At 31.3% G+C, this 27,230-nt stretch overlaps 4 protein-coding genes across 5 annotated transcripts; 2 read left to right on the top strand and 2 right to left on the bottom strand.

The window, feature by feature from the left end:
• The first annotated feature begins 1,041 nt into the window (after positions 1–1,041).
• On the top strand, positions 1,042–5,225 carry LOC115699582 (probable WRKY transcription factor 3). Its single transcript, XM_030627069.2, has 4 exons — positions 1,042–1,690; positions 2,332–3,101; positions 3,195–3,353; positions 4,583–5,225. Exons 1-4 carry the CDS (start codon positions 1,256–1,258, stop codon positions 4,752–4,754), a joined length of 1,536 nt encoding a protein of 511 aa, XP_030482929.2. The 5' UTR covers positions 1,042–1,255; the 3' UTR covers positions 4,755–5,225.
• Positions 5,226–9,595: 4,370 nt separating this feature from the next.
• On the top strand, positions 9,596–14,046 carry LOC115699581 (cyclin-dependent kinase C-2 C). 2 transcript variants are annotated; one of them, XM_030627067.2, is made up of 9 exons: positions 9,596–10,565; positions 11,205–11,489; positions 11,872–12,189; positions 12,278–12,505; positions 12,607–12,704; positions 12,808–12,910; positions 13,001–13,495; positions 13,583–13,715; positions 13,816–14,046. In XM_030627067.2, exons 1-9 carry the CDS (start codon positions 10,254–10,256, stop codon positions 13,821–13,823), a joined length of 1,980 nt encoding a protein of 659 aa, XP_030482927.2. In that variant the 5' UTR covers positions 9,596–10,253; the 3' UTR covers positions 13,824–14,046. The 2 variants fall into 2 exon arrangements, with proteins under 2 accessions (XP_030482927.2, XP_060958215.1); XM_061102232.1 differs by lacking the exon at positions 13,816–14,046 and having other exon boundaries at positions 13,583–13,744.
• Positions 14,047–16,664: 2,618 nt separating this feature from the next.
• LOC133030663 (uncharacterized) lies at positions 16,665–17,870 on the bottom strand. The gene is made up of 2 exons (XM_061103476.1): positions 17,447–17,870; positions 16,665–17,353 (listed from the first exon to the last, which is right to left on the bottom strand). The coding sequence occupies exons 1-2, from the start codon at positions 17,868–17,870 to the stop codon at positions 16,665–16,667; spliced, it is 1,113 nt and encodes a 370-aa protein (XP_060959459.1).
• Positions 17,871–18,774: 904 nt separating this feature from the next.
• LOC115700446 (uncharacterized) lies at positions 18,775–23,553 on the bottom strand. The gene is made up of 11 exons (XM_030627984.2): positions 23,168–23,553; positions 22,533–22,850; positions 22,334–22,417; positions 21,958–22,095; positions 21,588–21,857; positions 20,715–20,859; positions 20,462–20,624; positions 19,867–19,995; positions 19,578–19,772; positions 19,131–19,253; positions 18,775–19,029 (listed from the first exon to the last, which is right to left on the bottom strand). The coding sequence occupies exons 2-11, from the start codon at positions 22,834–22,836 to the stop codon at positions 18,898–18,900; spliced, it is 1,683 nt and encodes a 560-aa protein (XP_030483844.2). The 5' UTR covers positions 22,837–22,850; positions 23,168–23,553; the 3' UTR covers positions 18,775–18,897.
• Between the last annotated feature and the right edge of the window lie 3,677 nt (positions 23,554–27,230).

Genomic DNA, 27,230 nt, shown 5'->3' with positions numbered 1-27,230 from the left:
TTATCTATACTTTGGCATTTCAGTGAATTTTTTAGTCATATACGTTGTAGTTATTAAAGACATTTTGCAAAAATTTTAAAAAATTCGAAAAATTTTAACACACAAAAAATAAAGTTCAAACAGTCTGTTGCACATGCGACTCTTTAATTTTATACGTGTGTAAAATAAACTATTTAAAAATTATTTTCTATATTGTAAATTATTTCAAATTTTTCAAAATTTTACATTATATATTAAATAACTATAAAGTACACACAACTATACAATAAAAAATTGCTTAAAACGTTTCTCTTAATGTCAAAATAGTAAAATATATGTTTTTTTTTGGAGGTAATAGTAAAATAGTAAAATATATGTTAGTGGACTTTTTTAGGGTGCATTGTAGAAGAGCATTGCTATAAACTACTGTCTAACACTATTTATAAGTAGCATTTTTTGATTGGTTAACACTATTTATAAGTAGCATTTTTTGATTGGTTAACGATATTTCATAGAAATTACTTTGTTAAAGTATATGAAACAAGTGTTTTAGGCATTAGTGTATTATAACATTTTTCATTGCAGAAGCACTTTTTATTATTTGTATAAAAATATTATTATTAGACACTATCAGTAGTACTTAACACTTTTTAGAAGTGATGTTTAACGATTAGTTAGTGATATTCTAAAATTATTCTATTAAATTATATGAGATCTGATACTTAATTGTACCAACACTACTAGTCCCCTTTAATATTTCACTTTGTATATTAAAAAATACTATTGGTTTAAATAAAAATCAGATCTCGTATTATTTAATATAATAATATTTAGAAAGTATCCAATGACATAAACACATTTTTAGAAGTGTTAAGCACTAATAATAGCCATAACAATACTCACGTATATTTTATTACAATTTAATCCGAACTCCCCAAGAAATAAGCCGCCAATACCGACACAAATACATAAAAAAAAATATTTAATTGATTAATATTTAAGACAAAAATAAAATAAAACAAATATTAAAAAAATGGTCATTTTCTAATAATTGCTTAGGGGACTTTCAACTTGAGTTTCAGGATAGCACGAAACCATAAACAAGCTCAGCCATTTCTTAGAGAGAGAAAGAAAACACCCAAGGTAGTTGTGTGAGCACGTTTTGGAAGAGAGAGAAGTGTTTTCAGACAAAAGGGTTGATATCTTAGCAAGAAAGGAAGCTTTTTTCGTCTTCTTCATTGTCTTATGTCATTAAGCTTCAAAGTTATATATATCAATGGCAAAGAACCAAGACCCAGAAAGACTTTCCTTTTCAGCATCAACAGTACCACCGCCGGCGCGTCCTAGTCTAACACTCCCCCCTAGACCTTCAATGGAAACCTTTTTCAGCGAAGGAGCTGGAGCTAGTCCAGGACCGTTGACCCTTGTCTCTAGATTCTTTGATAATACTAACCCAGATTCAGATTACCGTTCTTTTACTCAGTTACTTGCTGGTGCCATTGCCTCTCCTTTAGCTAGACCCAGTTTTAATTTTGAGAATTCGTTTGATAATTATGGGAAAGGTGGAGATGGGAGGGACAAGGATTCTTCTGGGTTTAAGCAGAGTAGGCCTATGAATTTGGCTGTTGGTGCTAATTCTCCATTGTTTATGGTACCATCTGGGTTGAGCCCTTCTGGGTTGTTGAACTCACCTGGGTTCTTTTCCCCTCAGGTATATTTATATATATAAGCTCTTGAATCCAATTTGGTCTTTCTTGAATTTTGAGTTTTGGGTTGGTACTTAAAATTATGTGTTGTTTGTTTTGTGGCTTAAAAGGGTATTGTTACTATTAACCCCATCTTTATATTTTGGGATTTTTATTAGACTGAAAAAAATATGGTCTTTGAGTTGAAATTTGCACAAGGGGTTGTTCAAGTTTCCATTTTGATGATTCATTTTTTTTTGTCTCCATACTTAGACACATTGGTAGTTATGTAGTTCATTTGCTTTGTGTTTTCATACTAAAGAGTTGTGTAACACGTTCAACCAGGTAATTATCCAGTAATCATGTAGTTTGAGGTAATTGAGAGGCCTTAACTATGCTCTCCAATTGGGTGTAATTACACTATGTAATTATTAACTCATTTGCTAAACATGAAAATAAGAATTCGTATGTTGTTACTACTTGACATTCAAACACACATTCCATTTTAAAATAAAGTGTAATTAATCTAATTTGTAATTAGACAGTTACTTCCATACGCACCCTAAGGGATTGTTCAATTTTCCATTTTGATGATTCATTCTTTTTCTATCCATAGTTAGAGACACAAGTAGTTATGTAGTTCATTTGCTTTGTTTGTGTTTTCAAGAGTCCATTTGGAATGTCACACCAGCAAGCCTTGGCACAAGTTACTGCTCAAGCTGCATTTGCTGCTCAGTCTCAGTTTCCTATGCAACTTGAATATAAACCTTCTATAGTATCAACAGCAGCCTCTACTGGGACACACACACAGTCAATTGAGCCATCATATATAAAATCTGAAGTGTCTCAACAGCAACAGCAACAGCAGGCTGTGCCTTCAACTTCCGAGCAGATGGAATCATCGGGGCCTTCTCATTCTGATAAGAAGTACCATGCTCCTCCTCCTCCTCCTGCTACTGCTGTTAATGATAAGCCTGGAGATGATGGATTCAACTGGAGAAAATATGGACAGAAACAGGTTAAGGGTAGTGAATTTCCTCGAAGTTACTACAAGTGTACATACTCGAATTGCCCTGTTAAGAAGAAGGTTGAGAGGTCTCAAGATGGTCAGATAACTGAGATTATATACAAAGGGATGCATAGCCACGAAATGCCTCAATCTTCCAATAAGCGCGTCAAAGATAGTAGTAGTAGTGATGCAAATGGACATGGGAATGTTCACGTCAAGTCGGAAATGAATTCACAGAACAGGAATGGTGGTGGAAATTTGCAGAGGTCAAATGAAACTGGACAATCCCAACTGGGGTACGAAAGGGATCGTGAATCTGCACAAGGCGTTCTTGTACAGGTACCGGGCTCAAGTGATAGCGAAGAAGTGGTTGATGCCGATGTCAGAGAAGATGAGGGGAATGCTGATGAGCCAAATGCAAAGAGAAGGTAATAAAGTAAAATAAACATCATAATACTTGTTGTACACTTTTTCGTATCATATGTTTCTTAGTATGGTATGAAATTCAATTGGGAGTACAGGAACATAGAAGTTGGAACATCTGAAGTGTCCTTGTCACACAAAACAGTCACAGAACCAAAAATCATTGTTCAAACACGAAGTGAAGTTGACCTTTTAGACGATGGCTACAGATGGCGCAAGTATGGACAGAAAGTAGTCAAGGGCAATCCTCATCCAAGGTAGGAACTTTTTTCATGCATTTGTGTACTTTTATTATATCCGGATAGTTCTAATGATTGTCTTATAAATATTTCAGACTGCTTAGACTAAAAACGTTTCTTTTTTCACCGTGATAGTATTGTTAAAAGATCTTATTTTGATTCAGTTTACTAGTTTTAAGATTTTCTGTGTGCCCATATAATTTCCTTTAGAGCTTTTCACATAGGTAGACTAGATCCCGAATCATCAAATTATTAGGTGTAGTTGGATCTCTGGTCAAAATGTTTCCAATTGGTAAGTTCTGTCAACTATTAAAACATAAAAAGTATTGTTTGAATAAATAGAGGAATCATAAAAGAGATATGAAGTAAAAATAGTGAAAAATATCCTATTTTCTTACTTTACTTCCCATTGTTTAGCCAATTACACCAAAGAGATGGTATGTTTTCTTTCTTCTTAGCAAGATATTGCCTCAGAATAACAGCTGAAGTAATGAATTCATCTTTGGTTTGTTAAAAAAACATTACTTTAGATACATGGTTTCAACAACAGTGAAGGTGGTCTTTAATGGAATTTCATTCAATTTGAAGTCTTTTGAAACCTTGTGGCTAATGTGGATTTTGCTTTCTTTTCCTTTCAAAACAGTTTCACCTAAAATAAATTTCAAAAGGTTTCTTTATTGGTTACGCATTTAATAGGCCAGTGCTCTGTATGTACCTACCTTATCTAAATCTTTAGTGTTGAGTGTCATCAATAATGACCCCATTTCATATGGTGGGTTCCTTCCCAGAAAGTTGTTTACCGAGTAAATTGCTTTGCTTTGCGCTGTAGTGTTGCTCGTTGGCATGATTTTTGTGATGCTTGTCTGTTTGTTTCTTTACATATTGAGTAATTTACGGTGTAAATACTTAAATTTAATTTCCGGTTACAGATAAATGCTATTATATTTTTGGAACTTCCGTAAATATCCGACCGTTAAATGCCAAGTCAATGACCACGTGGTAGTCTCTGACTGGTGCAGTTCATTAAATTTTGTTTTTCATTTAAAAATTAATAATTTGGATCAATAAAAAAATAACACGTAGATATTGACTTGACACTTAACGATTAGGTACCTATAGAAGTTATAGAAATATAACTTAAGTATTTATCTGTAACCGGGAATTAAACTTAATTATTCATGCTGCAAATTACCCTTCCTCGATACATTTCCTCTCTTTTCCTCAATAAAAAAACTTTTCATTTTCAGGAGCTATTACAAATGCACTAGTGCAGGCTGCAACGTTCGCAAACATGTCGAAAGAGCTTCAACCGACCCGAAAGCTGTCATTACTACATACGAAGGAAAACATAACCACGATGTTCCGGCAGCTAGGAATAGTAGCCACAGTACAGCTAACAATAATAATCCACATAGTTAAAAAAACCAGTCAACAAGGATGAAAAACAAGTCCTTTTGCAGCAACTGAAAGATGAGAAAGAGCAAAAGTTACCTCTTTTAAGTTGAATAGTCGATTTCGATCAACTAACATGGGGCAACAAAATGAAGAAATTTAGGGGAAAAAATGAGATCATTTTGACAGGTTTTTACAAGGGGTAACAGTTGCTGATTTGTATGTTTCCTTTGTTTTCTTTACTTGTTTATGCACAGGCACAATACCTTACTTGAGGTCTTGTACATTATTAATATACATTATGAAATGTTGTTTATATATATAATTTATATTTATTATTATTATTACCTACTAGAATGGGAGATGGGGTTGTTTACTTTGCTGTTCTTAAGGCCTAGTTTGGCAGTTGAAATCAAATCAAAATTTTCTGTACCCCTTTTGAATGATAAACACCTATTACAGTTCTAATCATTTCAATTATTAATTATCATTTCTTTCTTTCTTTGTTGTGTAATTATTAATAGTTTATTATTTTGTTTATTAAAATCACAGAAAAGGAAATTAGAATATTTTATTTTGTTTGCATAGAAAAAAATTAATCAAAATGCATTTACTTGATTATATTGTTATTTATAAAAAATATAATTATTTTTTATTTATAAATTTTTGAAGAAGATAATTATCTTTGTTATTATTAATTAATAAAAAATTCAACCAATTTAAATAAATTAGGAAAAGAATGTCACACCTTATGAAATTAGGAGTAGAACTTTTCCTTTTATTTTCTCTTTAACTTAGTTATGTGAGTCCAATAATTTATCCCATTATTAAAGTTAAAGTAAACAAATATGAAAATCAATACGATTCTAATTTCTTTTTAAGTAAACATGAATGTACATATATATCAGGAAAAAAATGGCAATGGCAAATTGACAACCATAAAATATTATTAATCCTATATTTTTTTGGGGATGAATTATAATATATACTACTTTTTTTAAATTTATAGTTTGAGTGATTCCGGTAATTTTTAAGTGGGTTATTATATGGACTTTGATTGCAATTTAGATTACTTCGTTTGTTGCTATATGAGTTTGTGAGAAAATTACGACTAACAATGTAGAATCAAATTTTAAACAATCAAACAATTAACAATGATAAGATTAACAAATCATAAACAATACTTAGATAAAAAATAAAGACAAACAAAGTAGGTACAACCAGAAAATAACAAAGGTAAAAAATAACAAAAAACAACACCAAGATATATACTGGTTCAAATCTGATAGATCGATGTGATTTATGGCTCTACTCCAGTTCTGGAACACCACCAAATCTTCTTTATTGATTGAGCAAGAACATGTACAATACAGTCAAGAAGAATTCTCTGTTGAGTTCTCTCAAAGTATTTCAACTCTCACACTCTTACCCAAGAATCTTCTTTATCTACAAAAAATTCTTCTTGCAAAATCCAAATTCAATCTCTCTTTTATCTCTCTCTCTCTCTCTCTCTCTCTCTCTCTCTCTCTCTCTCTCTCTCTCTCTCTCTCTCTCTCTCTCTCTCTCTCTCTCTCTCTCTCTCTCTCTCTCTCTCTCTCTCTCTAAACCGAATGAAGTTTGTCCTCCTCAAATGCTTAAGTGAGTGGTATTTATAGCCTTAGGATCAAGATCCTAAAATTGGTGGCTGCAATAGACGAAGTTGTTAAATTAGTTAAACAATAACTAACTTAACAAACTTTCCTACGAGCGAGATCTCCACGTCAATATGAGTCTTAGTATATTTGGGATCACAGACCAAATGCACTCGTTGAAAAAGCTTCCAGATAGGATAGAACCAGGTGAAGTCGACTCAAAACTGCTTTCCAGGGAGAATAACTAGTTGTCCAGTACTCTTTTTCGGAAGAGGGCTAGCTATCATAAAGGCTCAACTCAGAGTGGACATGATAGTCATCCGGGAATTTCCTTCTGGACTCAACTATCATTCCACAAGACTCCTTCCAGGATGGACAAGTTAGCTTTCCTGGAACAACATTCGGGAGATACCTAACTTTCCAAGAATAACTTTTAAAGACCTTTTCGTTTGGAGGCACTATATCATAATGCTGCTATGTGGATTTCTGTAATAATATATATAAAAATTATTTTAAAGTGTAATTTTTTATTTTTATTTTTTATTTTACATAATTTTATGAAACATATTAGTTAAGGACTATAATAATTTTATGAATCAAATGGAAAGGAATAGGATAAAGCTAAATTTTACATCTTTATTGTGGTTATCGAAAAAGGAAGAGAACAATAAAAAACAATAATTTGCTTAAGAAACTTTGTCCAAAAAAAAAAAAATAATAATAATAGAAAAAAAAACTTTAAAGGCAAACTATCAACATTGGTAAAATAGGAGCTCCCTAATTAGTCATCAAAATCCACATATTAAACCTAATAATTTTGCTTTCACAATTATCAAGTTTTGGATTTCACATTTCCAATGATGATCTCTTACATTGCTTTCTCTTTAAAAAGAAAAGAGAAAAAAAATCATTCATATCTCGACTTAAAAGAAGAAAAAATATAATAATTCAAAGGCAACTAACCAAAACTAATTATAGTTTTTTCAACAAATAAAACTTCAAACATTCCTTTAGGTTAGGACTAAATAAAGTTACCAGCAAAAGCAAAATCTAATATTGGTCTATAAAAAAAATAATGAAGTAGTTATGAGATTGCTTGGCTAAAACTATTAAGTTACAACTTTTTAAAATAAATAAAGTGTGATCGGTTAAATTTTTTAAAAATAATTAAAAAAAATTAAAAAAAAAAACAGAAAACATTATAATGTTGTTGTTTATTTTCGAAAATAATTTTTATTTTTTTGTCTAATATCATATTATTTATATTTTGGTTCACATACTTTGACCCAACTTCGGATCTAGACTTAGACTTGGACCTCGTACCTGATCCTATAACTGGACCCCGCATCCGGTCGTAACCTCAAATTCAGACTCTGTCCCATGACACAGACTTGAACCTAAACCTAAACCCTGACCACAAACTCGATTTGCGTCCGGGGTTCAAAGTCTGAGGTGGGGTGGGTGGGTTCATGTTACGGTATGGTGCAGACTATTAAAGTTTTTTTTAGTAAAAATAAAGGAGAATCACCCCATGTACTATTTTTTAACTTTTTTTTTTCAATTCTACAATTTGGGTTGCTTCGGTGGTTTCTTCGGTAGTTCTTATGTGGGTTGCTATATAGATTTGAGTTACGATTTAAGTTGCTCCATTAATTGTTGGGTTGTTATGTACATTTTCGTAAAAATACAAAAAAAAAAAAAAAGTTTTGCAGTCTAAAAATAAAAAAATCTCTAACTCTTGAAAATACAATTCTAAAAATTGAAAACACACCCCAAAAGAATTATTTCACAAATATACAAAAATAACAAAAAAATTACAAAAAAAATATAATTTTATAGAATTCTAAATATTTTTATTTTTTTTTTTAATTTTAAGAATAGTAAAAAATATATAAAATGAAAAACTCTTTAAAAGTAAAATTATATTTTTTGTACAAAAAAAAAGTAGTGCCTTATTAATTATGGGAAATTTGAATTTATATGCTTAAATAATTAAAAAATTTTATTATTATACCAAAAATTTACACTATAAAAAAACTATACTTTTTTTTTCAAAACCCCAAAAATACCCCCTCACAATTCTCTCTCTCTCTCTGCATCATCTCTCTCTCTCTATCTCTCTCAGCCAACTCTCTCTCTCTCTCTCAACTCACAGTCGACCCCAACGCCACCCGAACCCAAACCCCATCCCCATCGGACCCAAACGCCACCCACTCTCGGACCCAAACGCCACCCACGAAACCCACTCTTTCTTCCTCTCTCTCTCTCAAATCGCAGAAAAAAAAAAAAAAAAAGTTTCGTAGCCTATGGTCGGACCTTGGGGTCCGATGGGGTCCGACCAATCGCACCCATCGGACCCAAGGTCCGACCATCGACCTTTCTCTTCCTCTCTCTCTCAAATCGCGTAAAGAAAAAAAAAATTCACGGCTGGTCGGACCTTGGGGTCCGATGGGGTCCGACCAATCGGACCCATCGGACCCCAAGGTCCGATGGTCGGACCTTTCTCTTCCTCTCTCTCTCAAATCGCAAAAAGAAAAAAAAAAAGAAAAAAAAGTTTCAGAGCCGATGGTCGGACCTTGGGGTCCGATGGGGTCCGACCAATCGGACCCATCGGACCTCTTTCTTCCTCTCTCTGAAATCTGAAGGAAAAAAAAAAGAAAAGTCCCACAGCCGAAGGTTTCGTGGGTGGCGTTTGGGTCCGAGAGTGGGTGGCGTTTGGGTCCGATGGGGATGGGGTTTGGGTTCGGGTGGCGTTGGGGTCGACTGTGAGTTGAGAGAGAGAGAGAGAGTTGGCTGAGAGAGATAGAGAGAGAGAGATGGTGTTTGTGAGGGGGGTATTTTTGGGGTTTTGAAAAAAAAAAAGTATAGTTTTTTTATAGTGTAAATTTTTGGTATAATAATAAAATTTTTTAATTATTTAAGCATATAAATTCAAATTTCCCTTAATTATCCCAATTTTAAAAGCTAAAAATGGCCCAGCGTTCAACATATCCAATTAGAATTCAGTGACACTTAATTTTACCTAGAAATATTACTAAAAAAGGACAGCTTATTATTATTATTATTATTATTATTATGAAAATAAATCTAAAAAAATAGTTAGTTTCAGTTATAACTGTATTTCAATTATTCGTACTAAATTATAAAATCCCAACCGTCAAAAAAAACTGAGGTACGTAATCCAACGGCCACGATGTCAACAACTACAACTGTATATATACATAAAGATACAAAACATAGAGAGGTAGAAGAAGAAGTTGCAGTGGAGCTGTTAAGCAGTTAGGTCTGCAACCAACACCACCATTGTAGACTCAGCTAATTTTCTTTTTCATTTTCTCGAACAACAGACCTAACTAACGGCAAAATAATGACAGAACAGAACCCATAAACGGTTACATTTCACCTTTTCCCTTTTTTTTTTGGTGTGTCATTCCAACTTTTCTAAAACCCTAAAAATAAAATAAAGCTCAGACATGGAAAGAAGAAGAAGAAAGAAGAAGAAGAAGAAGGACTCTTTTGGACCCACCATTGTTTTATCCTCACAAATCTCTTCCTTTGCTTTCGGACCCCTTTTTTTTTTCTTACCTCTCTCCGCAGATTTCGCCAAATTTCACGACCCATACCAAAAAAGATTTTTTTTTTTTTTTTTTTTTACCAAAAATATGATTTTCCTTTCGATTTCTCTCTCCCCTGAGAAAATCCAATATGGGTCGAGCTTAATGTAGGGGGGAGAGTGGGAAATTGTTTGATTTTTTGGTCCAATTCCCAATCCAGGTCGATCTTTGGATTTAAGTTTTCTCTCCCCGAATTCTTTTCTTCTTTTAGGATCGACTCTGGTTTAGGGATTTGGCATTTGATTATTTCATGAATTGATATTGTTTTTGTTTTTAGTATAATGGGTTGTATAAGCTCTAAGCAACCGGATCCAACGCCGTCGCCGGCGATGGACGGTGAGAATTCGGCGAAATTGGATTATGAGAATCGGAAGGAGGAGAAATCGGATGATCGTGGATGGGAGTTGCGGAAATCGAGGAAGGAAGGGTCTCATGGTAGGAATTCTTTTAGCTTCAAAATGGGGTTTTCTCATCGTTACGTTGATGCCGAACTCATCTCTGCTGGTTGGCCGCCGTGGCTCAGTACCGCCGCCGGAGAAGCCATTCATGGTTGGATCCCTCTTAGGGCTGATTCTTTTGAGAAGTTGGAGAAGGTAAGGAAAGAAATGATTTTTATTTATTGAAGGAGAAAACATAATATAATAAAGTTTAAAACTAGAAGAGTCAAAACCTATTAAATGATATATATATTAAATGAATTTTTTGTTTTAAGATTAATTTGAATTTTTGTTTCTAAATGTATTAAATTTTGCTTTCGAACTTTTAAGGTTAATTCTCGAGATTGTTCGATTTAAGTATTTCCGTTCAATTTAGCTAATATAGTGATTATCCATCTAACAAATTGCATTCTCCAAACTTTGATATCTACCATATTGTGTCATTTGAATTTTGATATATATCAAATCATGCCTCCTAAATTTCCATACACGTTATATAAAATTAGTCAAAAGTGTTTGAATCTAACATAATTTGATACATATTAAAATTCAGAACTTAAAAATTTTAATTAACTTTTAATATTATTTGCATTAATTATGAAAGTAAATTTGGGGAAAAGGCATATTTTTTACACTAGAAATTGCTATTAAATTTGAGGCCAAACCAAACCCAATCTAATCCTATATTATTTTTATTGATTTTAATTTTGTTGGGTAACTTGTGAATTGTTGAAATTCATTATAGATTTGTAATGATTAATATAATTGTATTATTCATCTGGGAATGCAATGTAGATTGGACAAGGTACATACAGTAGTGTGTTCAGAGCTCGAGAAGTAGAAACTGGGAAAATGGTTGCACTAAAGAAAGTCCGGTTTGACAATTTTCAACCAGAAAGCATTAGGTTTATGGCAAGAGAAATATTAATCTTAAGAAGACTTGACCATCCAAACATCATGAAATTGGAGGGTCTCATTACTTCTGGATCATCAACTAGCATATACCTTGTGTTTGAATACATGGAACATGATCTTGCTGGTCTAGTCTCTTCTCCTGAGATTAAATTCTCTGAAGCTCAGGTTAGTTTTTTGTCTGTCTTCTTTAGTTATCTACTTTGTTATTTTTTCTTTGAATTATTCATATTTTCGCCTATTGAACTTTTTACACTACCGAATTGTGCTCCTTCTGTAATATGGTCAGAGTGAGTGAGGTGGTGGTTTGGCTTAGAGGTGCTGAAGTTGATAATGGGGAATAAAAGCATTGCTAAGTCGAAGAATAAGGGCTCCCAAAGAACTAAAGAATCGACATTTTATTTTATGATCACTCATTTTATGATAAAATTGAGTAGAGTGTGACGAAAGGGGACACAACTTTGTAGTGTAAAAAGTTCAGGGGTGAAATTGTTAATTATTCATTTTCTTTTAAATCTGTGATGTGATGGAGAGATCTGCATTTGTATAGGTAAAATGTTATATGAGGCAGCTATTATCTGCAATTGAGCATTGCCATTTAAGAGGTATAATGCATAGAGATATTAAGGTGTCCAATATTTTGGTGAACAATGAAGGGATTTTAAAACTAGGAGATTTTGGTTTGGCAAACATTGTCAATGCAAAGAACAAACACTCACTAACCAGCCGGGTTGTTACCTTATGGTATCGCCCTCCCGAACTCTTGATGGGGTCGACGAGTTATGGAGTATCTGTGGATCTCTGGAGTGTTGGTTGTGTATTTGCAGAGCTTTTTCTAAGGAGACCTATTCTTAAAGGAAGAACTGAGGTACTCAAATTGTTATGTATTTTGATGCTTTTCATAGATGTGTATGGAATTTCAAGTTTGTCATTTTTGTGGGGGTCACAAATTACAGGTTGAACAATTGCATAAAATTTTCAAACTCTGTGGTTCTCCCCCCGAAGAATACTGGAAAAAATCTAAGCTTCCACACGCGACCATGTTCAAACCTCAACATCCTTATGACAGATCCTTAAGGGAGAGATGTAAAGAATTCCCATCTACTGCTGTGGACTTGATTGAAACCTTTCTTTCGGTTGATCCTCAAGATCGCGGGACTGCCTCTTCTGCACTTATTTCTCAGGTATCTCTAATATGGAGAGCATACTTTAATGGCACAAGCTCATTATTATGTCATCTTCCTCTATTGTCTCAACTAATGTGCTTTGTCTTTCCTATTCACAGTACTTCAGAACACAACCGTACGCCTGTGATCCATCAACCCTGCCAAAATATCCACCAAACAAGGAAATTGATGCTAAAAATCGCGAGGATGTCCTAAGGTAATTCTTTCTGTAAAACCATTTTAGTGTCATGAGATTCTCTGGCATAAGAAAGAGGACAATTCGAACGAAAAAAAATTTACTTTTGTTTTCCAATTGCCAGAAGAAAGCCCGGAGTTAGACAGTCAGGAGCAACAAGGAAACCGAGGAGAGCTCGTAAAGCCTATCAACAACAGAATGGAGTCAATAAATTTGCACCAAAAGAGGTCTCTATTACACACAATTGTATAAACTAATCAGCTTTAAGCTAATGTAGAATTGGCCTAAAAACTGTTTGATTTGTTTTTTATGAGCAGGAGACCCAAGAAAACGCTCAAACTGGGCGCAGAAATAATGATGATGGGCCAGTTGTTAAAGAAAAAGGAGGTCATCTGCGTAGAGAGTTGTTCAAACCATCATTCGATACAGTATCAGAGAATTACCAGTACCATGATTCGGGTACTAACCAAAGCGGTGGAGACACTACTTTCTCAGGGCCAGTTCCAGTCTCAGCATCAAGTGGCTTTGCATGGGCTGCAGCAGGAACAAGGCGAAAAGACGATGTCACATCAGCAGTATCAGACGGTTCAAAGAGCCAATTCAGTGCATTAGACCCCTCATTCGCAAAATCCACCTATGTGTTACCAAAGCAAGGAACTCAAGACTTTGCGCGAATAGTAAATCCCAAGGGTGTTCGAAAGCAGCAGCAGCAGCAGCGGAGTCTAAGCCATCAAACAGAGTTTTTCGATACACCTGATTTATATCAATCCCAAGATCATGTTTACCAAAAGATTGCTTCAGCAAATCATGTGGTGAGTAAGAAAAACAAACTCAATTGTAGTTATTGTGCTTAGTATTTCTGGTTTGAATATGAACCTGTATGTTGAATCCATGTATAGGATTACAATCATGGGGGAGACCATATCGAGTTTTCGGGGCCTCTACTGATGCAACCACATAGAATGGATGATCATTTACATAAGAATGAGAATCAAATACGGCAAGCTGCTCGAAAAACAAGGTTTGAAAGAGGTAAAAATAGATAGGAAAAACTGAATTTGGCTAGTTGAAGACAATGTCCATTGTTTGTTTATTTGTTTATGTGTTTATTTTCATTTGTTTTTGTTTGCAGAGAAATGAGATGCAGAGATTAATATCATAAACCAGATTTGGTCCTTGTACGTACGTAGTAGCATCCAACCAAAAGCCATTATTATTTGATGTAAATATTTTGTGTAATTGATAGACAAATATTTTGGGGACCAATCTATTTACTCTCAAAAAGCTTTTGATTTTTTTAGCTCAATTTTAAAAAAGAGAAGAAAAACAAAAAAAAAAGAATACCATCAATCAAAATTAGTTACATTTTGCTTAATATATATATATATATATATATATATATATATAAATATATAAAGAAGGAATACTTATTATTAGATTTGTGAGTAGAAGTTATTTTTATACTTTTCAATTTTATTATTTTATTAAAAAGTTCACTATACTTCAATTTGTTATGGTATATCACACACGATCATGTTGAGCTTTAAATTTAATGAACCAAATTATGTCATTTTTTAAAATATAATTTTCATTAAGACAATAATATCATCATTTTATTTATTTGAAATTGTTTTTAAGTTTTTAAAAAAAAATTGATTATTTTAAAAATAGAGTTGACTTGTAATTACTTCTAGTTTTTCTAATAAATATATAGGAAAAAATATCTTTCAATATTTTGTATTCAAATAAATAAATAGAAAGTATAATATTGTTAAAATTCATTTTTCACAAAACTAACCTATTAATAAAAGTTTAAATTATTGAAACCAACATTTAAGAAAAAATACGTGGTCATAAATATAATTTAGTGACTTCACACTTCTTCTCAAAAAATTTAATAGAATAATAAAAAAATAATAAAAATTAAACAAAATATACCAACTCAATTATACAGAAAAATAAATTATAACTATACTTAAATACTATGTTAATATATGTTCATATCAAGTATCTTGTTATGATTTTAGTTTTGTTATATTCCTGTTGTAAGGTTAGTTTGGTTGTGTTTTGCAAGACTAATTATTCTTAACCAAAAAAAATTACAATCACTCCTAATAAACTTATTTACTTTTAGGGAGCTTAATTGTTATAAAAAGTTTTTTGTGGGGGTTATTTTGTTATTTTGGTGTATAATTAATAAATTATAATAAAAAATATTTAATTTTTTAAGTGAATTTCTTTTATTGGAAGGATTTGTATAAATTTGGCCCATCCTGTTCCTGTCTACATGCTTTGTTTTTAGAGCAAATTACACTCTATACTCTTTTTATATTGTCCTCTTTTATTTTTACCATCTTTTTTAAAGTCTATCATTTTTAGCTCTTTTTTTAAACATTGTACCAATTTTGCCCTAATAATCTCGACATTCCAAGATACTCAACCGTATCTTAGTGAATCTAGCGGCCAAATCGTTGCATTCATTCCTCTGTGTTACTGAGTATAAAATATAAAAATCATAAAATTTCATATATAACATAAATAATACTTAAAATTCAATAAAATCTTTGTAATTATTTTCTTAAGGCTTATCTCTGACATTAAGTCCTAATTTTCTACTAAGAAGCATATAATGATAAATATAATTGAATCTCTTAATTATATGTTAAATCTCATAATTAAACTATGTGTTCATTTCAACCACCATCCCCTACAACTACCCACCACTATTGCTGAAATAACTACACACCATCACTACCGTCGAAACCACAACTTCCCACCACATCTTTTTTAGATTCAAAATACTTACAACTACCGCCACCTCTAACCTGATTCAAACACAACCCTACAACTCATATCCAAGAATAATCAAACAAACATAAACACCTACTACGATCTCAAATTTAAATCCCATAAAAATAAACAAACTCTAATCAAATCCACAAGAAAAAAAAATCAAATCGAACAACTAAATATATATATAAGAAAAAGTAAAATAAAGAGGTGAGACAGTGGAGAAGCTTGCTCACTGAAGGGACAAGAACCGAGATCCTGAGTCTTCCCCTCTACATCAACGACACTCCGAAAGCTGATCGCGAGTTATTGTGCACCAGAGCCAAAATGCCTGAAAAGAAATTCATGGGACACTGAGATCTTAGAAAAAAGATAAACAACGCTCCAAAGCCCAAACTCTCGCTTGAGAAGGGCCACCGTAACTCGCCATCTCTAAAAATGAAAGGGAGATAGCTCAGAGAGATCCATCTTCGTCACCTCCCACCAGTCCATGAGATCGGAGCTACCCACGACCACCGACCTCGGACTTGAGACACCTCAAAAGAGACGTCCATCCACTTTGGTCGACAACCACTCACCTGAAAACTCAGGCATGAAAGAGCTGACCTCAAGAAAAAATAGGCCAGATGTTCATCGCCACCGCTCACAACAACTACCCAAACGGAGGACCCTCTGCCTTCAACCTACTACAACGTGGAGTCTAGACCCTAGGCGCCACCGCCCACCAGCCAGATCTAGCCGGCGGTACCCAAGTACTAAAAACCCTAAAACGGTCAAAGAAGAAAAAGAAAAAAAAGCAAACTCAGTTAAATTTTGAGATTTAATACCATTCCATAATAGCAATCAATTTTAATATTATTAAAAGTGTTTAAATTTAGATTTCTTTAAATATATTAAAGTAGAAAATAAATGTTAGGCAAAAATAGTAAACTCTGTTTGCAAACTATTATTACAGCAAAGTAAATGAAAATGCCTTGATTAATATGTCCGTGGAATACCACACCACTTCTTACTTAAGAAGTTAACGCTCGGCCAAGGACTTTAATTGTTCAAACTCATCTTACTATATTTTATATATACTCATCTTTCATAACAAAATTTCAAGCCATATACAATGTGGGACACTTTTGTTATTTAAGGCCAAAATTCATCAATTTTTTTTTTTTTTTTGAAAAAGAACGAAAGTTCAAATTAAACCGAGAAAAGGTTCATGGGATCCACAGGGGGAAATCCCTCCCCTTGACAATTCAGATGTTCCTTGGAGGAACTTCTAGCTTCTTTTGCTAAAGCATCAACAAAAGTAATAAGATCTCGGGAAATAAAAACACAAGAACAATTAACTAAAGTGTTTTTCAAAGCAGCAACAGAATCAAATAAAGATCTAAATCTCCAATTCGGGCAAGAGTTCTTCAGAAGAGAGTTCACAACAATTTGAGAGTCAGTGAAGATGCTCACTCCTTCCCAATTCTTTTCCTTAGTCCAGAGTAAAGCTAATTTAATAGCTTCAAGTTCAGCAGCAATAGCACAGTCCTGTTTTCCTGAGGTTGTTTTGATAAACCATTGATTAGTGATACAATCAATGGCCACCAGAGCACCCCCAAAAACACCATCTTTAAAAGAACCATCCGTCACAATCATCTTCGAGGTTACTCCAGGAGATATCTGGCGAGAGATGGAGACAGCTCCCATCTCAGGGTGATTCTTCTTGATATCCCGCATCTCAAGAAAACGTTTGCAGGCATCAGAAATCATAGTCCCGATCGAAATCAGCACCTGGGAACCATGATACAATCTATTCCGCCACAGCCACACAGTTTCGAGAATTGAGGCAAACCAAACCAGAAAGTAATGTCTAGATGAAGTGTCCATATTGATCAATGCTGAATAACAGAAATCAAATAAAGAGTTACCCGGAATTATCTCAGTTTTGATAGGTAATGGGCCACCAAATCAGATAGCTCTTGCCAGCGCACATCGCACAAAAATATGGAGAGGGCTTTCAGAATCAGACCCACAGAACGGGCAAACACAAGAGTTACTGCCCCCATATTTATCCGCTGAAGGAAGTGCCCCAGCTATCGCACGCCACAGCATCATACTTTGCCTGGGGTGTATCTTACTATCCCATAACCACTTCCATAACTCTTTTTTCTCGGCAAACCGAGTCCTTTGACTGCATAAATATGCCCCCTTGACCGAGAACATACCACTATCCGAATTCTTCCAAATGAGCATGTCTTTCTCAGCAAAAGAGTTGATTTGGATGGTACTAATCAGACTCCCCAATTCATAACCAAACAGAAATTCAAGAAACCTACGGTTCCAAGTTCTGTTGTTTCTGAACATCAAATCCGCCACACACCGAAGAGAAGGAGCTTTAGGGCGAATCATCTCCATAGTTTCACGAAATTCCTCATATTCCATCCAAGGAATCCAAGGTTGCCACCACAGGTTGGTGTCTTCCCCAGTAGCAATAATAGTGCAGGAACCATCACAAATTATTTTCCGAGCCTCTAGTATTCCCCTCCAAACTGGGCTATCAGTAGGGCGTGCCAGGGCACTCCAAAATTCATCAATTACCTTATATATATATTACAAGTTGCCAATCATTTTTTAAATTAACATTTCAGTTTCTATTTATTTTTTGACATTTTTAGTGTAAATTAAGGTCTAAAATGTAATTTGTGATAGAGATAGACTTTGAGAAAGATATTATTTTTAAAAAACTGAAATTATTTATATATATAAAAAGAAATTTAGAGCATAAATAAATAAAAAAAATATATACAAAATCAATTTATCTAACTAGTCAATTTAAAGAAATATATATTATTTCTGCAATATATACATATAAATTATAAAAAATTTCTTTTATATTCCAGATAACCACTCACAAATAAAGATTCATTTTTTACAATCTACATTTTTCAAGTTATATGAAGTTTCAAAACTATTACTTTTAATGTAAAACCCTTAATTATTATTCACTCTAAATTTTTCTAAAATATATAAATAAAAAAAAATGAAATGATCTTCATTCTCATTTCTCGGGTTTAATTATCTATTCAAATTTTATCATACTTTATTCCCCAAATGACAAAATTAATGACCTTTTCATTATAGCAACAACAATAACAAATGCATTGATTCATCCAAACTCAAAATTTTAAAATTAAAAATGAAATTATATTTCAGACATTTTGCTCCAAATTTTTCATGCCAACATTTAAGACACCATGTAATATAAGTGGTACAAAGACAACAAGATATCAATGTCACAACTTATCTAAGTTTATATATAAAAAAAGAGATTTTTTTTTATTATTATTTTGTTTGTTTGTGATTTACATAAAATAGAATGGTGGTTAGGAAGAAATTGAATGTGAAAAAGAAGTAGAAAAAAGCTTGCCCAATCAACTCAATTTCATTCATGATCATCATCATCATCATCATCAAGGGTCACTAAAGTTGGTATTTGGCCTTGATCAACAAAATCAATCTTACTCAATCTCACACAACACAGCACTTTCTCAGGCAATTCTTCTGGTTTCTGTGCCTGTTTCACAATAAGTAAAAAAAACATTACTCTTCATGTAATGTACTAATATAGAGTTAATTTGTTTGTTTGTTTGTGTGTATAGAATAAAGTTAAGTTACCTGAATAGTTAAACCCAAATCAAGTATTCCATTCTTCAAACGTTCTCTAAAAGATTCAAGTCCTTTCCTAGCAATGTAGCTGAATCGGTGAATGTCTAGATCAATCTCAAAGTAATTAGGACCCTGCAATATGAAACAACCAATAAAACTCACAATCTCAAACAATGTATGAGGCCTCTTGGGATGAAGGGGCCTTCGGGCAATAACCGCTACCCTACTCGAAACGGCCCTAACTAGGCCGTCTCAAGATAATTAGAGATTTTGAGCCAAAAAATTTAATGTAGTTACATTATTTAATAAATAATAATAAAAATATGAAAATAAATTTGGAACATTTTTGTTAAAGGATTTTGTTGTCTTGGGTGGGGACGTTGGCGATATAGACTCTTGTTGCTCTACTCTTGAGCTAAGTAACAAGAGAACAAAGTAAAAAAGAAAAGAATTTACCTTGTAAAAGTTGTGCTGAGGACGCGAAAGGACGGGTTTTTCATTGTAAGCGTTTATAAGCTTCCTTTCGGTAGAACTTAACTGAAGATCCTCAGGATTAACAACTCCAGCCATGATCTTAAGCCTTTCTCTAAATGGAACAATGGAGTCTTTTGCAAATCCTTTGACCTTTTCCATCTCATCTTCAATCAATTTCTGTACATGGCAAATAATTTAGTCCATTTCAATGTGAAAAGAGGAATGAATACAAACAAGGAATGTTGTTGTTGTTGGGGTTAGAAAAAGTTACCTTAATGTTATCTTGACATTGGGGTGAGACATCTTTCTCAAAAGTATCTGATACTTTAAAATATAGTACAAGGTTCACTCCTTCTCCATCACTATCTCCAAGAAACATTGCAGCTGGATAAGTAGGCAACTGCAATAATGCAAACATACTATTAAACACTCTCCTCAATTTCTCTATTCTATTTTTCAAAATATCATCAAAACTCTATTTTTTCTATTAAACTCTATCCTTTAAAATACATCACTAAAATCCAATTTTCTCTATTTTACCTCAAATTTTTACACTAGACCACTCTCGTTAACTACATCACCAAAATTCTATTTTCTCTATTTTATCTCAAACTTTTACATTATACCATACATCACTAAATAAAATATAATTACAACAATGAATAATATTTTATAAATGTAGAGCATAAATAGTAATTTTTAAAGAAGCTTTAAAACGAAGAAAGAATTTATAACATTTGATGAAAAGAATATTTTTAGTTCAGTTCTTTAAATATATTAAAAAATCTCTATTTTAAAACATCTAATGTGAGTGCTCGGTTGAATAACAACAGCAATTCAAGCCATGAGGAAAGCTTAAGAAATACCTGGATATTGACAATGAGGAGTGGAGGTACTTTTCCTTCTGCTTTCAGATTTGGGAGCTCAATGTGTTGAGCAATATGATTAATCTTCTTAGGACTAACAAACAGATCAACACCTATTGGTGTGTATGGACAACAATTTGAAGCAGGAGATTTCTTCTTATCTCTGCAAAAGTAAATAGATACATTAGCAAAGACATTACTATAATCCTAATTCAATTATAAATCTAAAAATCAAAACAAACAAGTGCATTACTTAAAGAAATTTTCTCCTCGAAGTTTAAATGATGAAGGTGGAATCTCTGTCCAATATCCTGAACTAGGAGGCTTGTTATCTCCTTTGCTACAACATGGAATAATATGTCCTGCTCTAGGATGATACAAATACCTTTTTGATTGGCCTGTATTTACATAGTCATAATTTACATTAGTAATCTGATTTTTCCTTAAAAAACAGAAACAAAATAAAATATTGTTAATACAATGCACCCCCTAAAAAGAGTGCACCGATGCACCTCTATTGGTATTTGAGAAATTTTTTTAATTTAATTTCTTTTTATGTCGTTTATGTTGTAATTATTTAAGATATAGTGCAAAATTTTAAGATATTTAAAAAAAATTAACACGCCAAAAATAGGGTTCAAACAATCTTTTGCAAGCGAGACTCTTTTATTTTATATGAAATAAATTATTTAAACCCTCGTGTTAAATTTTTCTGAATTTCTCAAAATGTTGCAGGATGTCATAAATATTAGACTAAAAAAATCCTCCCAAATGCCAAAACAGATAAGGAGTGCATCGGTGGACCATTTTAGGGGTGGATGCATTGTAGAATTTTTCAATCAAATTTTGAACAAACCGTGTTTTGCAAAAGTTATTGTTTGGATCCTCTATTTTGTTAATGACAAATTAGACCTTATATTTTAAAAAAAAAAAATACAAAATAATACCCTAAATTCAATTTTCAACAGATTTTAGCTTAAACATATACAAAATATATAAATAGTCTTGTCATAACAAAAAATTAGCACAAAGTACTATACTATACTACAGTAATTTTTATAAAACACAAGATCTAAAATAGTATTTATCCAGAAACAAGATGGTATGTTGTGCTAATAATACTTACTATGCTCAATGGTCTCTTCTCTTTCACATGACCTCCTTTTGAAAGAAAGCCTAAAAACAGCTGAAGGTCTTTTTTGAGACTGAGGACACATACTTGGTTGGTGTAGAAGTTTATCATTGAAACTTACAGTAGGTAACAAGTGTTTCAAACCAGCTGATTTCCTATTTTTCTCATCCGAATCGCGCTTATCGTCTTTAAAGCTTTTAAAACTCCCAATAGCGCGGTCTATCATCTTCTTCCTCTTGCTACATACCACTTCATCAGCCTTTCCTAAGTAAGAAAAATCATACACCATAGTACAACAATATTCAATATGGAAATCCATTTGATTTTGTAACACATAAAATCAAGTTAATCTAATCTAGCTTACCTCCTCCATCTACTTTCACAAAGCTTTGAAATTCTTCATATTTGCCTTTGTTGTCAACAAAACAAGCTGATCTTTCATACTGAAGGACTTGCCCAGTTGGAATGTTCCCCATACCATTGCCTACCAATGGAAAACCATCTGAAAATAAAACAAAATTACAATAAACAGAATCAGGTGATGCGATTACGAAATAAGTTGAGAAATATCTCTTTTTTTTATCTATTAATTAATAAAAAATACGCTTATATTATATTTTATTAAAAAATATAAAAATAAAAGTAAAAATTAAAACAAATAAAGTAAATATAGAAAAACTTATTTATATTTCATTTAATTTTTCAAATAAATAAAAGGAGTAATCTTTAAATTTAGTTACCTCCATGTACACTGCTAAACTCATCATCAGAATCAGAATCCAAAATACTGACCGAATCAAACCAAGCTTCCTCATGAGAAATCACTGAAAATACCAAAATCATATTAAATTTATAGTTTCTAATAAGAATCAATATCGTTACAATTCCATTTAATCTATGTTTGACAATGTTGTTCGATAAGAAATGAAGATAAAATACCATTAGCATCACACTGACTTCGGTGCCATTGCAACTGAGTAAGATGAAAAGTAGCATTTGCAACCTCAGATCTTCTACAAGTAGTTGTCTCACCATTATCAAAATCCATCCTAACAAATTCACTAACAGCATAATCTCTTACATTATTATTATTATTATGATCATTATTAGCAATTTTCTTTGAAGAGATATCTGAGACAACAGCACTGCTGATCTTTCCATGCCGGCGTTTAATCAGACGGTGACGGCGGCGCGATCTTGTTGGTCTGATTTTATGAGATGGTGTTGAAACACAGCCTCCCATTTACCCCTTTTTCTCTGTCAAAAATCAATAAATTTTGAGAAAGAAAAAAAAGAGTAGTCTTTGAAGTTTGAAGAGAAAAAGGTAATGTCTTTAATTAATGGGAACAATTAAAAAGAAGACAAAAATGAATTGGATATATGTGCCTAACCAATACCATACATATATATATATATATATATATATATATAAAGCACAGAAGAAAAAGATAAAAAGAATCATACATTAAAAATAATAAAAATTGTGGATTCCTATAAGTATAAACCAAAAAAGTCCCATTATTCTATTTTCTTTTTATTCTTTCTAAAATAATTAAAAGAGAAAAAGGGGTTACCTGGTTGTTAAGAGAAAATAGATCTGGTAATGGAAAATGGGGGTTTCTTATCTTATCTCTCTTCTTCTTCTGCAAAAACCAGAAGAAGAAGAAGAAGGAATGAGAAAGAGAGAGAAGGGTGTTTAAAGATTAGAGCTTTAAGAAAAAAGAGAGAGTATTATTACGTGGGTCCGACAATGTCGGATCCGGGTACAATGGCAGAGCCTGTGTTTGATGGTTTTTTATGCCCCTTAAAACTCCTCCTTCCTAAGATAGTTACACCAAAAATGTTAACCAGTTTTTTTTTTTCTAATTTATTTGAATTTTAGAAAAGAAAAGACCATTTTCTATGATTTGGTTGGTTGGTTGATTTCCGAGATTTGGGTGGCCAGACAATTTGAACAATATATATAACATGAGGAAGAAGATGAAGAAAGAAGAAGAAAGTTGAGTTTTACACTTCTATTAATTATTAATTATTAATTATTAATTATTAATTATTAATTACTACTGGGTTAATATTATTTTAAATTGTCTATTTTTTCAAATTATAAAATAATTCTATATTTTTTAAAAAAGTATAAATATAACCCAAGTTCAACTTTTAATATATGTTTTTGGGAAATTCTATAATGCACTCCTTAAAAGAAATACACTGATACATTTCTATCTGTTTTAGTATCTGAAATAATTTTTTAGTCAAATTTTTTCTCATGGTCATGTAAATTATACTTATATAAGTCATCCGCCAAAATTTTAAAAAATTCGAAAAAGTTTAACACGCCAAAAATTGCGTGACTATTTTATTTTATTTTATACGCGTGTAAAATAGACTGTTTGAATATTGTTTTCTATATTGTAAATTATTTCGAATTTCTTAAAATTTTGTAGGATATCTTAAATAGCTATAACGTACAAGAATATGAAAAAAATTAAACTAAATGTTTTTTTTACATGCCGAAACAAGGAGAGGGTCCATCAATACATCTATTTTAAAGGGTGCATAATCACCCTATTTATTTTAGTATAATTAATTTCAAATTTTTAATACAACAACAAACATAATTAATTTTATCATAATACCTATAAAAATTTTGCAAAAAGTTAATTAAAAGTATTATTTAATATATATCTAGAAAATATAAAATTAAATATGTTATTTATCAAAAAACAAAGGGGTCAAAGTAGAATTTAACTATTATTATTTTCATCATTTTTTTTAAATTGATATTGCCTATTTTTCTATATTTTCCTTTTTTGAAAAAAGAAATTATGGGTGGACAATTTACCTTACAAACGTGTTGTGGGATTTATTACCCACCTGCGAATCTGATTAATTTTAGATTTTATTTTGATATCTAAACTAGATTAGATTTCCTAATTAACATAAACTAAAATTAGAATAGTCAAAGTAATATTAATAGTAATAATATAAATTAGAGGAAATATTTATTTTGTTTTGGTATAAAAAATATCTCTTTTTAATAGGTGTAATATTCTTATCTAAATTCAGCATCATATTCTTATTTAGATTGAGTTGAGTTATTGTGTCTTAACTGATTTAGTAAATTAATAAGTTACTATATATCCAAAGTCTTGTTGTGTACCACATTATTTATCTTTCACTTCAACCTTAAACATTTTTTTTTGCTTGGAAAAACTTAAAGAACTTCATTAATTGAATAATGATTCACCTTCTAAAAGTAAAAAAAAAAAAAAAAAAACAAAACAAAACCGAACAAACATTATTAACGATCTTAAAAGTTCAAGAAGTATAATTTAATATATGTCAAAATTCGAGAGACAAAAATTTTAAATAACCTATTTGTTTTGTATACAAATTATCACGATAAATAATTTTAAATTTTTCTATTTTTCTCAATCTAAATAGAATGAATCCATTATTATTTTATCTAAAGATTATCTTTATTTATGGTTACTACGGCACATGCTTTTCAACCAAACTTTTACTCCAAACTTCAATATTTCGAAAGCTTAAACTCCCTTCTATTAAAAACATATTTTCAATTAATTTTTTTTCATACTTGTTTTGGATTATGTATAAAATTTTAAAATTTTTTAAATAATTTATGATTTTAAAAATAAAGTTTAAATAATTATTTACTATGTTTATAAAAAAAACTGTTAATGTATACAATAAGGTGCCGTTTGATAACACTTTTGTTTTTTAATTTTTTAATCAAAAAATGAAAGTAAAATTTTTGTTTTTAAAAAATTTATTTTTGAAAAATAAAAATGCGTTCTGTAACTACTTTTGTTTTTCAATTTTAAAAACAGAAAACAAAAGTGTGTTCTATAAAGTTAATTTTTATTTTTATTTTTTGATTTTATTTAAGTCGGGTCTAGGTCCGGGGTCGGATTCGGGTTCAAGTCAAAAGTCGGGTTCAGCGCCAGGGCCGTGGGGAGGGGATTTAGGTCCGGGTCTGGTTGTAATCTAAAAGATTGATTAAGAAAAAAAAACTGTTTAAAAAAATATTGAAAGTGATTTTTGTTGTTTTTAAAATTTTGATTCTAATTATAAAATTGAAAAGTAAAAACAGTTTTATATAACATGTTTTTGAAAAATATTTTCACTTTTCTACTTTTAAAAACAAAAAACTGATTAAAAAAGTGTTACCAAACGCCACCTAAAATAATTAAATTTTATATATAATTAGTGTACAGTCATTAAAAAAATATACTGGTGATAACACAATTACACTAAATTAACACAATTTTAACTTACTATAAATAAACGATATCAAATCTTTACTATTAGTAACAAATACATTTAATAACAAATCTTGATAATAATTAGTTTTGAGTACTATCATATCATTTTTTAATAAATGTGGTAACAATACTAAATCTTTGTTAATATTACAGTACTGATTAAAGTATTATTACTATATAAAATCATTTTAAAAAAAAATAATATCCAAATAAATATTAAATTTATGTGCGATAAAATTTCAAGATTTGGTAATTAAATGTAATTATTATGAAGATTTGTTTTTTTTTTAATAAAAAAATGTATGTTGAATAATAAAATTTCATTTTCTAATTAATTAATAGATATTTTCTGAAGGAGGAAATTTGTGTTTTTTTTTTTACTAATTATTTTTAGTTAATTTGAATTACTTTTTGTTGACTTAGTGATTAGAGTCATTCATGATTAGTAATGCAATTCATAATTGGGGTAGAATTTTCTTAAACTAAGATAACTCATCGTCTAACCGAATGACATATTTTGTCAAACCATAAATTTTTATCAAAAGTCACATGGAACAAAACTATCCTAAAAATTTAGATGATAAAGTTATAATATTCTCAAACACCACCCTATCAGCTCATTAAAAAAATACCTTCTTTTACTGATAGCTATTACCGAAAAAAGTGAATCTAAATAAATCTCTTTAATTTAAATTACTTTATTGTCTAAATTTTTGGGAGCAGTTTTGTCTCATGTTATTTGTTGATTTTAGCCGTTTATGGTTTGACAAAGTATGTCATTCGGTTAGACGATGAGCTATCCAAATTCGGAGATTCCTGTGTGGTTTGCGAATGTCATCTTGATTAACGATAATTTCTAAAAATTATTATATTTAAATTATATAGGACCCAATATTTAATTATATCAATAACAATTATTACTTATATAATTTCTTAATTTTTATCATTAATTACCATTGATGATGATTAGAGTACTTTTCACACATTAAAGCCCTAATTTTTTGTTAGTTAGTGCGTGACATTAAGTTTCACCCAAACTTTTGTTTTTTGTCAACTAAACTTGTGTACTCTCTTACTAATGATTATTAATTATAAAAATAAACATATTATTTAATGATTAACTAACTGATTAAGTAAGAACTAAGAAGTTTCATTTTCTTAGTCAAATTAGTTTATTTAGAGATTATTATAGTCGTGTTTAAAATTAATAAATTAATACATTAATTCTTTTTTAAAATAAATAACACCATTTATAATATATTTTGTAGTTGCTTTGACTTCTAAAACTTAATTAAAAAATGTCCACTTATTGGGGTTTTTTTTGTTAATCCCAATCACGTATTATCTAAAA

The sequence above is a fragment of the Cannabis sativa genome, chromosome 8 (assembly GCF_029168945.1).
Source record: "Cannabis sativa cultivar Pink pepper isolate KNU-18-1 chromosome 8, ASM2916894v1, whole genome shotgun sequence".
Taxonomy (NCBI): domain Eukaryota; kingdom Viridiplantae; phylum Streptophyta; class Magnoliopsida; order Rosales; family Cannabaceae; genus Cannabis; species Cannabis sativa.
This window is presented reverse-complemented; position numbering and strand designations above follow the sequence as displayed.

Excerpts from the sequence above, each read along its gene's own strand:
- LOC115699582 (XM_030627069.2), top strand. The coding sequence starts at position 1,256 with ATGGCAAAGAACCAAGACCCAGAAAGACTTTCCTTTTCAGCATCAACA. Across the intron at positions 3,102-3,194 it reads GAGCCAAATGCAAAGAGAAG|GAACATAGAAGTTGGAACAT; the intron begins GTAATAAAGTAA and ends TTGGGAGTACAG. Across the intron at positions 3,354-4,582 it reads AAGGGCAATCCTCATCCAAG|GAGCTATTACAAATGCACTA; the intron begins GTAGGAACTTTT and ends TTTCATTTTCAG.
- LOC115699581 (XM_061102232.1), top strand. The coding sequence starts at position 10,254 with ATGGGTTGTATAAGCTCTAAGCAACCGGATCCAACGCCGTCGCCGGCG. Across the intron at positions 12,190-12,277 it reads TTCTTAAAGGAAGAACTGAG|GTTGAACAATTGCATAAAAT; the intron begins GTACTCAAATTG and ends CACAAATTACAG. Across the intron at positions 13,496-13,582 it reads TTGCTTCAGCAAATCATGTG|GATTACAATCATGGGGGAGA; the intron begins GTGAGTAAGAAA and ends ATCCATGTATAG.
- LOC133030663 (XM_061103476.1), bottom strand. The coding sequence starts at position 17,870 with ATGGAGATGATTCGCCCTAAAGCTCCTTCTCTTCGGTGTGTGGCGGAT. Across the intron at positions 17,354-17,446 it reads TCTCCATATTTTTGTGCGAT|CATTGATCAATATGGACACT; the intron begins GTGCGCTGGCAA and ends TCTGTTATTCAG.
- LOC115700446 (XM_030627984.2), bottom strand. The coding sequence starts at position 22,836 with ATGGGAGGCTGTGTTTCAACACCATCTCATAAAATCAGACCAACAAGA. Across the intron at positions 19,996-20,461 it reads TCCTCATTGTCAATATCCAG|TTGCCTACTTATCCAGCTGC; the intron begins GTATTTCTTAAG and ends GCATTATTGCAG. Across the intron at positions 19,773-19,866 it reads AATGTCAAGATAACATTAAG|AAATTGATTGAAGATGAGAT; the intron begins GTAACTTTTTCT and ends TGCCATGTACAG.